The sequence below is a fragment of the Aspergillus melleus genome (genome assembly GCF_016097325.1).
Source record: "Aspergillus melleus strain CBS 546.65 chromosome Unknown contig1, whole genome shotgun sequence".
In the NCBI taxonomy this organism is placed as follows: domain Eukaryota; kingdom Fungi; phylum Ascomycota; class Eurotiomycetes; order Eurotiales; family Aspergillaceae; genus Aspergillus; species Aspergillus melleus.
The window spans coordinates 2,566,026-2,579,826 of NW_025763370.1; the positions used below are offsets into that span (position 1 = coordinate 2,566,026).

The 13,801-nt window shown below is 52.7% G+C and overlaps 5 protein-coding genes across 5 annotated transcripts; 3 read left to right on the top strand and 2 right to left on the bottom strand.

Annotated features, from left to right (window-relative positions):
• Positions 1-494: 494 nt before the first annotated feature.
• On the top strand, positions 495-4,697 carry SPA2 (putative cell polarity protein). Its single transcript, XM_046082547.1, has 2 exons — positions 495-2,423; positions 2,477-4,697. Exons 1-2 carry the CDS (start codon positions 1,155-1,157, stop codon positions 3,629-3,631), a joined length of 2,424 nt encoding a protein of 807 aa, XP_045938504.1. The 5' UTR covers positions 495-1,154; the 3' UTR covers positions 3,632-4,697.
• Positions 4,698-5,373: 676 nt separating this feature from the next.
• cyp4 (peptidyl-prolyl cis-trans isomerase) lies at positions 5,374-6,166 on the top strand (the record flags this gene model as incomplete). The annotated part of the gene is made up of 4 exons (XM_046082548.1): positions 5,374-5,434; positions 5,599-5,768; positions 5,817-5,923; positions 5,980-6,166. 4 exons carry the CDS (start codon positions 5,374-5,376, stop codon positions 6,164-6,166), a joined length of 525 nt encoding a protein of 174 aa, XP_045938505.1.
• Positions 6,167-6,814: 648 nt separating this feature from the next.
• CTR3 (high-affinity Cu transporter CTR3) lies at positions 6,815-7,833 on the bottom strand (the record flags this gene model as incomplete). Its single annotated transcript, XM_046082549.1, has 3 exons — positions 6,815-7,323; positions 7,524-7,554; positions 7,687-7,833. 3 exons carry the CDS (start codon positions 7,831-7,833, stop codon positions 6,815-6,817), a joined length of 687 nt encoding a protein of 228 aa, XP_045938506.1.
• A 554-nt stretch (positions 7,834-8,387) lies between these two features.
• On the bottom strand, positions 8,388-9,838 carry SKI6 (exosome non-catalytic core subunit SKI6). Its single transcript, XM_046082550.1, has 2 exons — positions 9,530-9,838; positions 8,388-9,477 (listed from the first exon to the last, which is right to left on the bottom strand). Exons 1-2 carry the CDS (start codon positions 9,826-9,828, stop codon positions 8,973-8,975), a joined length of 804 nt encoding a protein of 267 aa, XP_045938507.1. The 5' UTR covers positions 9,829-9,838; the 3' UTR covers positions 8,388-8,972.
• Positions 9,839-9,853: 15 nt separating this feature from the next.
• LDX57_000904 (putative DNA excision repair protein (Rad26L)) lies at positions 9,854-13,421 on the top strand. Its single transcript, XM_046082551.1, has 2 exons — positions 9,854-10,314; positions 10,371-13,421. The coding sequence occupies exons 1-2, from the start codon at positions 10,212-10,214 to the stop codon at positions 13,322-13,324; spliced, it is 3,057 nt and encodes a 1,018-aa protein (XP_045938508.1). The 5' UTR covers positions 9,854-10,211; the 3' UTR covers positions 13,325-13,421.
• The last annotated feature ends 380 nt before the right edge of the window (positions 13,422-13,801 follow it).

Below are 13,801 nucleotides of genomic sequence, written 5' to 3' on the forward strand. Positions count from 1 at the left end.
CCATGTGGATCGCCCAGCCTGGAGAGTTGGCTTGTATCCTCGTTAATGGGAATGGCCCCGGACGATCTTTGGTTTTGGTTTTGGTTCTCCTATTTTCAATAGATGGTTTGAGGTGATTAGGATGCGAGTACATATAATAGTCTTTGACTTAAGATAGTCAAGGTAAAGGATAACTGTGTCAGAAGACATTGTACTTGTAGATAAAGAATCAAGAGGAATTTCCCTGCAAACAAAGCGCACCGCCACAGGAGACTAACGCTAACCCTAATTGGGATCGTTCGAGATCGGTGGTATTACCGTACGGTATTAATCTATGGTATCCATGTAACTGCAGGTATCTGTAGACAATATCCTGAACATGTACAGTATGTACAGTAGTAGCAGTACACAGTATATGCATGTGCATTCAGTATGTACTGGTCCTGATGTATGACATTCAGATCTGGGGAGTGCAGCAGTAAGGGAGTCTCCTTACTCCGTCCTCTACATAAAATACCGCTACTGACTCTCGCCCGTCTCCCCGGCTCCGTTCTTCCTCCACTCCACTTCCTTTGGCCTTGGGAACCTCGTCTGCTGTGGCTGTTTGGGTCTGGCTCGACTCACTAATTCCTGAACTCTGGCGTTGTTGGGCCGATCTGGCGCTCTCGCTCGTTCTCTCTCTCTGCTGCTGCACTCTCCTTTGGTTGGCTTTCTTCTGCTCTTTCTTCCTCGTCCTGTCCGGGTGGCTGCTTTTTTTCTTTGCTTCTTCTCCTTCCTCTCATCCGTTCCTTTGACTTGACTCTTATTGTTTGTGCATGATTATATTCCTCCGCTTGCTATAATAAATAATCTCCGGCCAGCCTCAGTGCACGAACGGACCCGTCGCTCCTTACCGTCAGCCACGATCGAAATTAACCATCTTACCTCCGTACCTCCCGGATTTTGTTGATCCACCCCTGTCGCTCTCCGCGTCGCATTTTTTCTTTCTCTCTCTTCTTTCTTACAGTTTCATCGTTGCAAACATTTTTTCTCTTTCTACTCTCTATTTTAAACCCGTCCAGTCCTCGAATGCCTAGTCGTCAGGCCGTTTCTCCTTTCTGCAGGTCAAGCGTCGTTGCCCTCCCCCCGAATCAGCGGCTCCGGGTGCAGCGTGACCGCCGACATCTCGGCCCCCTATGAATGGTCATTCAGGGACCATGTCGCCGGTCTCCGTGGACGGCAGTGACTGGTCGGGAATCAATCAGTACCAGAAATCCGATCCGCCCTTCTCCCCGACCTTCTCGAACCGCGGCAATCTAGCCACCCCCCCTACGTCCGGCGTCCCCAGCGCCACCAACGGCGTGCGAAATGGAAGTGCCTCCAGCCAGGTGAGCGACTCGGGGAACCCGTCGCCTCCCAGCTCCGTGGCCGCCCGTTCCAGCGATGGCACGCTGGCCGATAAGAAGAGCGCCCGCCACAAGAAGATGGAGGAATTTCTGGGTCAGCATTATGTGGCCTTGAGACGCTTCCTGCACATGGGCTACCGGGACGATCCCCGGAATGGCAAGCAGAGCAAGGCCCGCGACAAGTTGCTGCGATTGTCCGCCACCCAGTTTCACGAGCTGAGTACCGACGTCTACGACGAACTGCTGCGACGCCAGCAGGCCGCGCCGTCGCCCTCGCGGCCGCCTCGCCCCGACGTTCCGCCCTTCCTGCCTCCCCGTGAGGATTTCCACGAGAAGCGCAACCAGGCGCGTCAGAAGCTGGCCTCGCTGCAGCATCAGCGCTTCAGAGATCTCGCCACCGATGTCTACTGCGAGCTGGAGCGCCGCTTCCCCCAGTTCCCGGCGCGGGAATCCCGCCGAGCGAGTCCCGCCCCCAGTTTCCGGGGCCGCCCTTCCAATGGCTACCCGCCCGGCCCCTACGGTCCGGGATACCCGCCGCCGCCTCCGGGGAGTCGACGGTCGCAATCTCGCGGTCCGCCGCGTGGCAGAGGAGGATATCCGTCGGGCGGTCCTCCGGGCAGTCCGTTCCCTCCTCGGCACGGGTCTCTGGGCGGAGCGCCGCCCTCCGTCAATGGGGATGGTCCAACGGCGAAGTCCTTCCAGAGCAATACAATCGTTCCCAATAAAAGTACCATGGTGGAGGACGACGATGATATGGCCGGTATGGATGATGACTATGACGCGCGGAGCGATGCCTTTGCTCTGGATGCGGTGCTGCAGAGTCGGCGCGGGACGACCACGACTCTAGGAGACGGGGATCGCAAGCTGCTGGCGGACACGCAGGCTCAAAATTCGACGCTGCAGGATAAGGTGAATAAGCTCGAGGAGATGCTCAAAGCAAAGGATGAAGAGATCGCCAAACACCAGGAGGACCAAAGCAAGGTGGGCAAGCTAGAAGATCTCATCAAATCGAAAGACGAGGAGATCGATCGATACCGGGAAGAGCAGGACAAGTCCCAGGTATGTTTGTATCGATTGAGACCTCTCAACCTGTTATCCTAACCATTACGTAGATCAGTACATTCGAACGGCAGGAATGGGAGGATATCAAAATGGAGCTGGAGAGCAAAATCTCCAAGGCGGAAGACTTGAATAGTTCGTTGCAGTTGGAGCTTGATAAGGTCCGAATGGAGCACGACGCTATGGAACGGGATCTTCGAACCCAGATCGACGAGTCATCCCGGCAAGGTGGTAACGATCCTGAGCTGCAGGCTCGTTTTGCCGACCTCGAGATCAAGCACCGGGGATTGCAAGGCGAGCTGCAGGAACAGCAGCAGGTGACGGAGGAGGTCAAACGGGAGGCCGCCGGTTTCCTGATGGAAATGAGGGCCTTGTCGGAACAAAGTCACTCGAGATGGGAGCACGAAGAGCGCCTGTCTGGCGAAGTCCACCGGCTGGAAGAGGAGATCAAACAGTGGAAGAGTCGGTATGCCAAGGCGAAGTCTCAGTTACGACACCTCCGAGCCTCGACGTCTGGCATTCCCGAGGCGCTTCCGGATGCCAGCACTGTTGCCAGAGATAACGAGCTGCTGCACGAGAATGGCTTGATCAAGGATGTTCATGTGACCAAGTTCCAGATCTCCATCGACGAGCTTCTGCGCGTGGCGCGTTTCGATGACCACCAGCTTGTCATGCAGCAGATCAAGACCGTTGTGATTGCGGTCCGTCATGTGCTGCACGATGTCGAAGTGTCTCCAGATCTCGGCGATGGGACGTCTCAGTTGCGCACCAAGGCCACGCGCAAAGTCTCGGCGACGGCGAACAATCTGATCACCGCGTCCAAGAACTTCGCCAGCTCCAACGGTCTTTCCCCGGTCTCTCTCCTGGATGCCGCTGCCTCGCACCTGTCAACCGCGATTATCGAGCTGCTTCGGCTGGTCAAGATCCAGGCTAGTCCGGCTGATGACCTGGACGAGGTCGAGGAGGAGCAGCAGCTCGCTCAGATGCAATCGCCGGACTACTTTAGCGTAGCTCCCAGCCAGCGAAGAATGAGCAACAACGGATCTGTCTACAGCGCTATGAGTCCTCCGTCTAACCATTCTCGGAACCCTACATCGGACAATATCCCCAACGGCCTGGACCACCCCCTGAAGGTCAACTACGGATTGCAACCTGAAGATCATGAGCTTCAGGAACTCAAGGTTTGTCTAGATTCGTCTTGTGTATGAAACAATCTAACCTCTTGCAGCTCTACGTAGAAGATCAGACCGACGGCCTTGTGCAGTCTATCCAGGCTCTCGTGGCCAGCATCCGTGGAGAAGAGGGCCTAACTACCATCCGCACCCATGTTTCCGCGATCTCTTCGGTCGTGACCAATGTTGTCGCGTCTACGGAGCATTTCATCCACAAGCCCGGCACTAGTCCCGTACTCATGGACCGAGCTGGGTCCACCATCGAAACCCTGGATCATCACCGGAGTCGACTGCTGAAGGCTGCAGCGGAAGGCGAAGGCCTTTCCTACGATGAAGTCTTCAATACCGTCACGAACAAACTTCCTCCCATCGCTTTTGAAATCGCCAGGGTGACCAAGGAACTTGTGCAGCGGTTAGATCCGGGGCATGAGGATGACGCCGAGGATGATTTCCGGTAAACGGATCTTGTCACTGTGCTCTGATGTCTCACGACCTGACATTTGTCTTCTTTTTTTTTTAACTTCTATTCGACTGGACATTTTACCTTATAATTCACATGGCCCGTAAGCCATTGATATTCGAGCACACTGATTTAACTCAGTAATCATGCATGACAATGAGCAACCATGTGAAACGACATGTTGAATTTAGTGGAGCTTATGATTTCTATTCTGATCTACCCTTTTATTCTTTATTTCCTTTCTCATTTGTGAATTTTATAATTTCGCACAGGATCTGTATACTTATTGACTGCCTTTTGTCTTCTTGTGGATTATTTTGCTTGCTTTCTTCGATCGTTTCGATTAGCGGTTTCTTCTTGATCCTGTACTTTCTTCTCAGTGTTTGCCACTGTGTGACTTGTTTGGTCGGGTTTCGTTGCAATTAGAATGGATATATTATGGAGAGGCTGGCTGTCTTATCTCGTGAATCTGATCGAGTTGAAGGTCGTCGTCGGTGCTAGTTTGCTAGCTTGCTAGATGCCATGTCGAGATGAGCTGTCGAGTGTTGCCACATTGTAGATCGGGGCGGACATCACGTGGACTGCAGGAGCTGCATTCCATTCTGTCAGGACAGATTTCCTTAACTTTCCATCAAACAAGTTGTGTATATTCTGATTCCTGCCTTCCGACCGTCCACTTTCTATATCTTTCTAGACTGGAAGTTACTAGCCACAGTGTATTAGATAATCCAAGCTCTTCAGGCTAAACCCATTCGGGAGCTCTGGTTGGTCTTAAATTGATTGCTTTTCCGGCCTCAACCGCAAAGTCTCGCAGCATCCCAGCGTTTTCCGGCTTCCAGAAATTTCCTCCCAGCCAAACCTCCCCCAGTAAGTGTGAACCCCGAATCCTGGCTGCATCACGCAATTCGAGGAGCAGGCCATGACCACCTCCGCGGCCTGCGGGGAAACCAGTCAATGGCCGTCCGAATTCCACGTTCTTCCACCGGCCCCCCTTTATTTTTGCCCTGCTCAGCTTGTCGGTGTTGCGCCAACCAACCAGGTGGCGGCCTCAGGCCCCCATGGCGGTGGCTGACGTAATACGGGCCTGAGGCTGCCCCCCGCGCCCTTAACTGCCAGGAACTAACCGGCGCCGCAGAACCCGTGACCCGGCCGCCGAGTTGTCCCGCCGCTTGCCCCTCCAGCAACAATGTTCTCCCGAAGCCTGAGGTCAACAACAACCCCACTTTGCTCGTCCTTCTCTTCTCGTCCCCTCTTCTCCTCGCTCAATTGCAATCCTTCTTTTCTCTCTCTTCGTTCATTCCATCAAACCGCCGCAGCCATGTCTGGAAACACCAAGGCCTTCTTTGACATTCAGTACGCCCCTGTGGGCAGCTCTGCCCGTATGTATCTCCCCTGTTTGTTTTTTGTTTTTCTCGGCTTGAGTTTGATGGCTGAGGAGGGGTAATTCTGAGGAACCCCTCCAAAGATGACCGCCAATTCTTCGAGTGAGGAAACGAGATCTATTTGGTTTTCTCGATCTTACTGACAATGCTTCGCTCTCTAGCCAAGACGTCCCGTGTCGTCTTCAACCTCTACGAGAAGGACGTCCCCAAGACCGCGAAGAACTTCCGTGAGCTCTGCAAGGCTCCTCAGGGTCAGGGTTACAAGGGCTCCAGCTTCCACCGTATCATCCCCAGCTTCATGCTTCAGGGTGGTGACTTCACCCGCGGCAACGTAAGTTTTGTCTTTCCTTGGTATCTGGCAGGTAGCTAACGGCTATAGGGTACCGGTGGTCGCTCCATCTACGGCGAGAAGTTCGCCGATGAGAACTTCATCTACAAGCACACCCGCCCTGGTCTCCTCTCCATGGCCAACGCTGGCCCCAACACGTAAGTTATCGTCACGTCAGAACATGAGAGATCCCAGATTAACCATTCCCCTGCAGCAACGGCTCCCAGTTCTTCATCACCACCGTTGTGACTTCTTGGCTCGACGGCAAGCACGTTGTCTTCGGTGAGGTCGCCGACGAGGATTCCATGAAGGTCGTCAAGGAGATCGAGGCTCTCGGCAGCAACACCGGTGCCGTGCGCTCCAACATCAAGCCCACCATTGTTGACGCTGGTGAGTTGTAAGTTTGAGAAACCGGAAAAAACACACAAAAATCACCATGTTCGATAAAGTGGAAAATATGTGTGCCCTGGACGGACCTTGTCCTGGCTGGCGCTGCTGTCTTGAAAAAGAAGGCGGGCTGATCGGGATGAGGTGACGGTGGTCTTCTCGTGTTTCAATTCTTCTCTCGCGTGTGGTGTAATCTAGAGTGTCTATCTGATCAAACGAACTTTACGTGTAACTGATCTTTGTAGTGTGGGAGTTGTTCCGAGGTTGTAGTCACGTACGGAGTAGTAGATTGTAGGATTTAGACTGTTGGTGGACTAGTAATCGTGTAGGAGTGGTCTTGTTACTATGATAGTGTTCTCATCTGTCTGTTCTGATCTATATCGATAGATATGCGCATACACTGTAGACTCAATCCAATACCTTGATGACAGCCCCATCTCTATCCAACAACCAACAACAACGAATACTCAGAAGAGTAAACTCACCCACAACACTTTGTAACCGCCGTCGCATCATTCCTAAATTCAATCGTCAGCCCACCCAGTCTAATCAACAGAAACACACATCAAACCCCCTCCACCAAAACAGAAACCCCAAACCTATATCAGAATGGAAAGAAAAAGAAAAAGGAAAAGAAAAAGGAAAAGAAAAAGGAAAAGAACCTACCGATCTGTATTCCCACCAATGACCTCCCACGAAAATACCATCGCGCCTAAGAACGCCCCGATGAATATACAGATGATGATGTATCCGTTGAAGTACATAGCCAGGAGCATCACGAAATAGGCCACTGCGAACTGCACCATGTGCAGGAGGGCCCGGATGGTTTGTTCGATGGGCGTGGGGCGGAATTCATCTCTCCTGTTTGTTTTTGGGTATGGGGTGTGGATGTTGTTGTTATCGTTCTTGTTGGGGTTCGTGGTGTTTGTGGTTGTGGTTGTGTCTGGCGCTTTGCTACTGCTACCACTCCCTGTATGGACGTTGGTAGTAGAAGTAGAAGTAGAAGAATCAAGGTATTGATTCCGTAACCTCGCCCGCCGGATGATAAACGCATCGTATTCGCGGCCCACGCGACGGAGGAATTCAAGGCTCATGACTAGTAGGATGACGCCGATGCAGGAACCGGCGAACATGCCTTTTGAGGTTATGTGCCAGGTTGAGGAGAGGAAGCCTATTCATTTAGGTAAGTGAATGGTTGGTTGTTTAGGTGGGTGGTGATGTGTGTGTGTGTGTGTGTGTGTGTGTGTGTGTGTGCAGTACTAGGTAGCGTCGTGATGGATTCAATAGCTAGTGTTGTTGGTGATGGAGGAGGGATGTATAGGGGTGTAGGTATGAGGTTAAGACGGAGGTATGGGAGAGAAGAGGACGTACAAGCGTCAATAGTATTCCAGTTCCAGAGCATCTATTTTCAATTGATTTGGTTGTCAGTTAACTGATCTTATAACTGTTGTACTCATCATATCATATAACATCTCCATCTGAATGTGCACTCAATGGGGATGTATGTACACATATGTGCATAGAATAGACTCACTGATATCTTACAACTCCCTCCCATATCATGAGACATCCCGCCCATGTCCATGTCCATGTCCATTGAGGTGCCTGTGCTCATAGGCGCTGTGGCGGTTCCTGTTGAGGCCATGCTCATGGTCATGCTCATGTGGTCCATGTGATTCATTGTGATTTTGGTGTCAGGGTTGGGATCGACGTCTGGTATTGATGGATTCTCGAGTTTATATCTGAAGGGGAGACCGGGTTAAAGTATTAAGATATCAGATCAGACCGAATCAGCAGATAAATGTCATGCCATACATAGAAAAAGTATGAACAATCTTTGACGAAGAAAAAAAAAAGATTAGTTGGCAAAGAAAACCAAAGGAAAACACCGACCAAGTACATACATACCTAGTATATAACCTGCTCATTCAAAAGATCATGTGTCACAGGAATTCTGCTCGAATGGCCTCACGCCTAGGAACTAAACCGGTAGACTCTGCAGGGAAGCGAAGCCAAGAAAGACAAAGAAGGTATCGGTCCCATCGCTTTCCCTACGCCGAACGGTATACCTCGAGCTCATTGCCTGTTAGGCTATTACCTACCTAGCATAACCTACCCAAAGGCAATAGGGCTAATGACGAGAGACTCCGCAGCGTAAGACCATGGAACGCATTGGCCAATGGCCGGCGGTGCTGGCGAGCGGAATTGAGCACATTTCGGGATGGACTTTTCCTTTTGAGGTTGGTTGGGTTGGTGATGTCTTCTTTCCTATGTTTTCATGTCGACAGGGGACTCTTGCTGAGTTGTCATTTGGAAGTTGGATCGTTTGATTCGATCGTTTGATTGTTATTGAGATTATTCAGGGTGGAGGGTGATGAGCTAGGGTTCAGTTGTTTCTTGTTCTTGATGGCCGAGCTGCAGATCAGTTTATGGGCTTACACTAGTATACGGTGTAGCTCACGTTCGGGAGGTTAATTGCTCAGATTATCGTTCTCGATAGTGAAACGTCTTGGCATTGAGCTTTGCTTCATATGGTCCGATACTTTGTAGTGGTCCTACTGTTTGCTCAAAGTATACCCAATGTCCACGGGAGCAGCCTTTCTACCCGGTTCGTTTGGAAACGTTATGAATGAGTTAGGGCTAGCTTCCATGCTTCTGTAGGTCGATTAAAGAATGTCATCCCTTGATTAAATGACACTGACTGTAGCTTACAGCTAGTAGAAAAGTGAGACCAACACCGTGAATTGCACTCTCTGGGTATACATATACATAACATGCTTTTGATGACCAACAGCCCAAACAGACAGAAAAGAAACCTAGCTATAGCCGATTCGACCCCTTGATCACCGCCTCCAGAATCTCCCGGATCTGCTTACACCCGTCAATGCCCACCGCCAGCATCGTCTCCACATACGTGCAGTGCACCTTCGAGTCCATGTTCAGCATCGTCACCTTCATATCCTCCTCGTCGTCCATCGCATGCTCGCCCACCGGCACGGATGTCGTAGTTCCCACCGTCAGGAACGGCAGCTCCTGCTCCTCGGGCAGCGACAGATCCAACAGCGGGTCGAGGGTGTCGTTCCGCGGGTCTCGTGGCGTGGACGCACTCCCGCTCATCCCGGCCGTGCAGCCACAAAGCAGACCCGGCATCGGGACACCCGCGTCCACCAGAGCCAGCGTGCAGGCATTAATCGCCGCGGCCAGGAGCGATCCGTCGGCGGACAGAACCGAGACGTGGATGCTGATCGTGCTGTGCGGGTACAGGTAGGTATGAAGATGAGACTGGAAGGCCGATCGGAGCGTGGTAGCGATGCGCGACGATTGCCTAGATTAACCCAAGTCAGTATTTCTCCCCTTTCAAGGTCAACTGTACGTACTTATCACTTCCGCCCGCCCTTCTCTTGCGATCCACCCCCGCGAACCCGGCCACGTTGACGTCCACCTCGACGACGGCCCCCGACGACCCGGCAGCGCCGCCGGTGGCATCGCCGCGACGACCCTCCGCGGGACCGTGAACGGAGCACATGATTGCCGTGTTGCCCATGGCTAGGTACGAGGATCCGGAGCTGGCGGGGTTCGTGGAGATCTGCGCCTGCAGGAGACGGAGTTCGTTCCAGCGACGGCCATCAAGACGCAGTTTGGTCAGGGGATATGTTGTAGATGTATCGAGAGGCATTTTTCGTAGACTTCGTTTTGTTCAATTTGAAACAGGTAGAGAAAGAGTCGAATTGGGTCCCCGCACGGGCGCGGCGAGTTTTCAATGAAGATTCTGGCGGGGGTTGGCGGTGGGATTGAAGAGATTGGTGGCAGTAAAGTAAGCGAAAGGTTCAATTCCGAACAGTAGAGATAGAAGCCTGGTCGGAGATTGACGTGGGTGGAAGACAGGGCAGCGGAGGTGAAGAGACAAAGCCGGCTGCGGCGACAAAATCATTTTGCAGCTCTTTTCCCGTTGGGGCAAGTCGCTGTCTTACTTCATCCCGCCTCCGCATCTCTGGCGCTCTCTCGTTCACTCTCTTCTGTCATCCACGACAACCACAAGTCCCTAAAAGCTCAGTCGATATGGGCTCGGGATGGGAGCTCGAAGATACAGACGCGACGACGGTCGATTCCGACAATGACGATCTCGACGCTGCACCTCCGGTTAATCGGTTACTCAATAGAAGTATGCTCTTTCTCCGCACTCGCTGCAAGGTTGATAACTCACGTCTACATGTTTAGATACCAGTCGTCCGTCCTTGACAGAGCAAGGAACGCCTCCGAAAGAAACTTCAACCCCGACTAAACAACCCTCTTCCCCTCTCGAAAAGAAACCACAAACCCCGGTAGTGGACCTAGACCCGCCCAGCTCCAGCGACGACACCTTCAACGATGGCGAAGCCGCCTACAACGAGTTCAAGAACCGCAAATCGCTCAAGCGCAAACGCAGCTCCGCGAGCGCGCGCAAAGCCAAAACCCCCCGAATGGCAGACCTGAATTCATTCGTCGGCCGACGGCCCCGACAAGACGCAAAGACGCGACCGACCCGGCCCTGGAGGGAATACGGCGAGGAGTTTGCATCCGACGACGACCTGATGGAATACACGCTGCCAGATTACCTGCAGAAACGGCGCGAGAAGTTCGATCGCCGAACAGAGCATCTCAAACAGTCGGGGCTGAAGCTGCCGCCGGACTACGACGAGGTGGAATTTTCCGACGACGAGCGGCTGGAGTTTCTGAAGGAAAAGCCGGCTTTCAAGGACTTGAAGCCGTGCAGTCCCTATAAGGATATCACGCTGCCGTATTCCCTAGGGCTGATTCCCGCGCCGATCGCGCAATGGTTGCGTCAGTATCAGGTGGACGGCGCGGCATTTCTGCATGAGTTGTTCGTCTACCAGAAGGGCGGGATTCTGGGTGATGATATGGGTCTGGGCAAAACCGTGCAGGTGATTGCGTTCCTGACCGCGGCGTATGGCAAGACTGGCGATGAACGGGATGCGAAGCGCATGCGGAAGCTCAGACGGAGCGGTCAGGAGGTATGGTATTCTCGGACGCTGATCGTGTGCCCTGGCACATTGATCAAGAACTGGATGGCAGAGTTCTCGCGCTGGGGCTGGTGGCACTTCGATGCGTATCATGGCGAAAACAAGGATCTGGCCCTGCATGCGGCGAGGTCAGGACGCCTCGAGGTCCTGATTACGACGTACGGCACTTATCTCCACAACAAGGACGCTGTGAACATGGTCGATTGGGACTGCGTGATCGCAGATGAGTGCCACATCATCAAAGAGCGGAGTTCGGAGACCACGAAAGCGATGAATGTCGTCAATTCCCTCTGTCGAATCGGGCTTACGGGCACGGCCATTCAAAACAAGTACGAGGAGCTTTGGACGTTGCTTAATTGGACGAATCCCGGAAAGCTAGGCCCGGTGACTGCTTGGAAGAAAACAGTCTCCGAGCCGCTGCGGATCGGACAGTCTCATGACGCCACGCTCCACCAGCTCAGCAGGGCTCGGAAGACCGCAAAGAAACTGGTGGAAAATCTGCTGCCTCAATTCTTTCTCCGGCGGATGAAGACGCTGATTGCGGACCAGCTTCCTAAGAAGATTGATCGAGTGGTATTCTGTCCGTTGACCGACACGCAGGCAGACGCCTACGAGAACCTCCTAGACAGCGACATTGTCCAGTACATTAAGAATGCCTCGGACTTGTGTGACTGCAAGTCGGGCAAGAAGGCGGGTTGGTGCTGTCGGGAGTATTTACCCTCTGGGGGCCGATGGCAGAGTTACGTCTTTCCTGCGATCGCCATCTTGCAGAAACTGAGCAATCACCTGGCCATTTTGATCCCGCAGGGCGTGGACTCGAACGAGAAGCAAGAGAAAGACAAGGACATGTTGGAGATCGCAGTGCCGGATCAGTGGGAGGAGCTGTACCGCACTCGAGACTCGATCGTCAACTATGCCAACTCCGAGTTCTGCGGCAAATGGAAGGTCCTGCGACGTCTACTCAAGTGGTGGCACGACAACGGGGACAAAGTCTTGGTCTTCTCCCACAGCGTCCGACTGCTGAAGATGCTGCAGATGCTTTTCCATTACACCAGCTACAACGTGAGCTACCTGGACGGCGCGATGAGCTACGAGGAACGGGCCAATGCCGTGGACGAATTCAACTCGGACCCGCGACAGTTCGTCTTCCTCATCTCCACGCGATCCGGCGGCGTCGGCCTGAACATCACCTCGGCGAACAAGGTCGTCGTCGTCGACCCCAACTGGAACCCATCGCATGATCTTCAGGCGCAAGACCGAGCCTACCGCATCGGCCAGTCCCGAGATGTGGAAGTGTTCCGACTCATCTCAGCCGGCACTATCGAAGAGATCGTCTACGCGCGCCAGATCTACAAGCAGCAGCAGGCGAACATCGGCTACAATGCCAGCTCGGAGCGCCGCTACTTCAAAGGCGTGCAGGAGAAAAAAGACCAGAAGGGCGAAATCTTCGGCCTGAGCAACCTCTTTGAGTACCAGAACAACAACGTCGTCCTGCGCGACATCGTTAACAAGACCAACGTTGCCGAAAGCCGAGCTGGCGTGCAAGTCATGGACATCGACATCGACGACATGGACGATGACAACCACCCGGACGACTTTTCGGACACCAAGAAGACGAAAAACGACGACGAAGTCATGACCCATCTCGCCGCCATGATCCGCGGAGACACCAAACCCGAAGACCCCAGCACCACCGACCCAATGGTCCCCTCCTCCTCCCAACTCCAGCGCCAAAAACATGACCCCATCCAAGCCATCCTCACCGGCGCCGGGGTCGAATACACCCACCTCAACAACGAAGTCATCGGCTCCTCCAAAGTCGAAGAACGACTCAGCCGACGCGCCCAGCAACTCAACTCCGCCAACAGTACGCAAACCGGCGACCAGCACGTCTTTGCGACGGCCGGACCCTCGCAGGAGGACTCTGTGGGAAATGTGAAAGGCTCGTCAGGTACGGAAATCCAATTTCGATACCGTCCGCCAGCGGACGTCAAGAAACGGCAGTTCTGTAGCATGGCGCGACGGTTTGGGTTCTCGGATGCGACGGAGTTTGCGTTAGTGGTGGAGGGTATGACGCAGGCTCAGAGGAGGGCTTGTTTGGAGAAGTGGTATCGGGAGAGAAGGGAGGTTGTTTTGAGGAATGGAGTGTAGTTTCCTTTAGGAGGGGATGGGTGAAGGGCTGCTTGGTCGGTTGATTTATTGCTTTTGGAGTAGTTGGATTGATACCCCTATTGTTTATGATTTATTGGTTCATATAGCGAATTTTTGGATAAACTGGTTGGTTCCTTTTATGGTCTAGGATCTAGTGTTGTGTCAAATGGGGAATGGATTGTTGTAAGTATTCATGACTTCGTAGGTGATACATAGCATGGTAAGTGATATTATTTAGATTCTATTGAAAACAGAGTAGATAACACAATAGTTACTCTGCATGGCTTCATACGCGAATAGTCAAGCACCAACAGGTAAGATAATCGAATGATACACAATGGCTCCTAGGCTAGACATACTACAAAGCAGCCTCTACCAGGCTAGTTAATTTCCCATTATCACAATCATGAAATATTATTTCCGTTCTCTATAATCCCTAATAGAATAACAATTGCTCATCGCTCATTTCAAACAAAA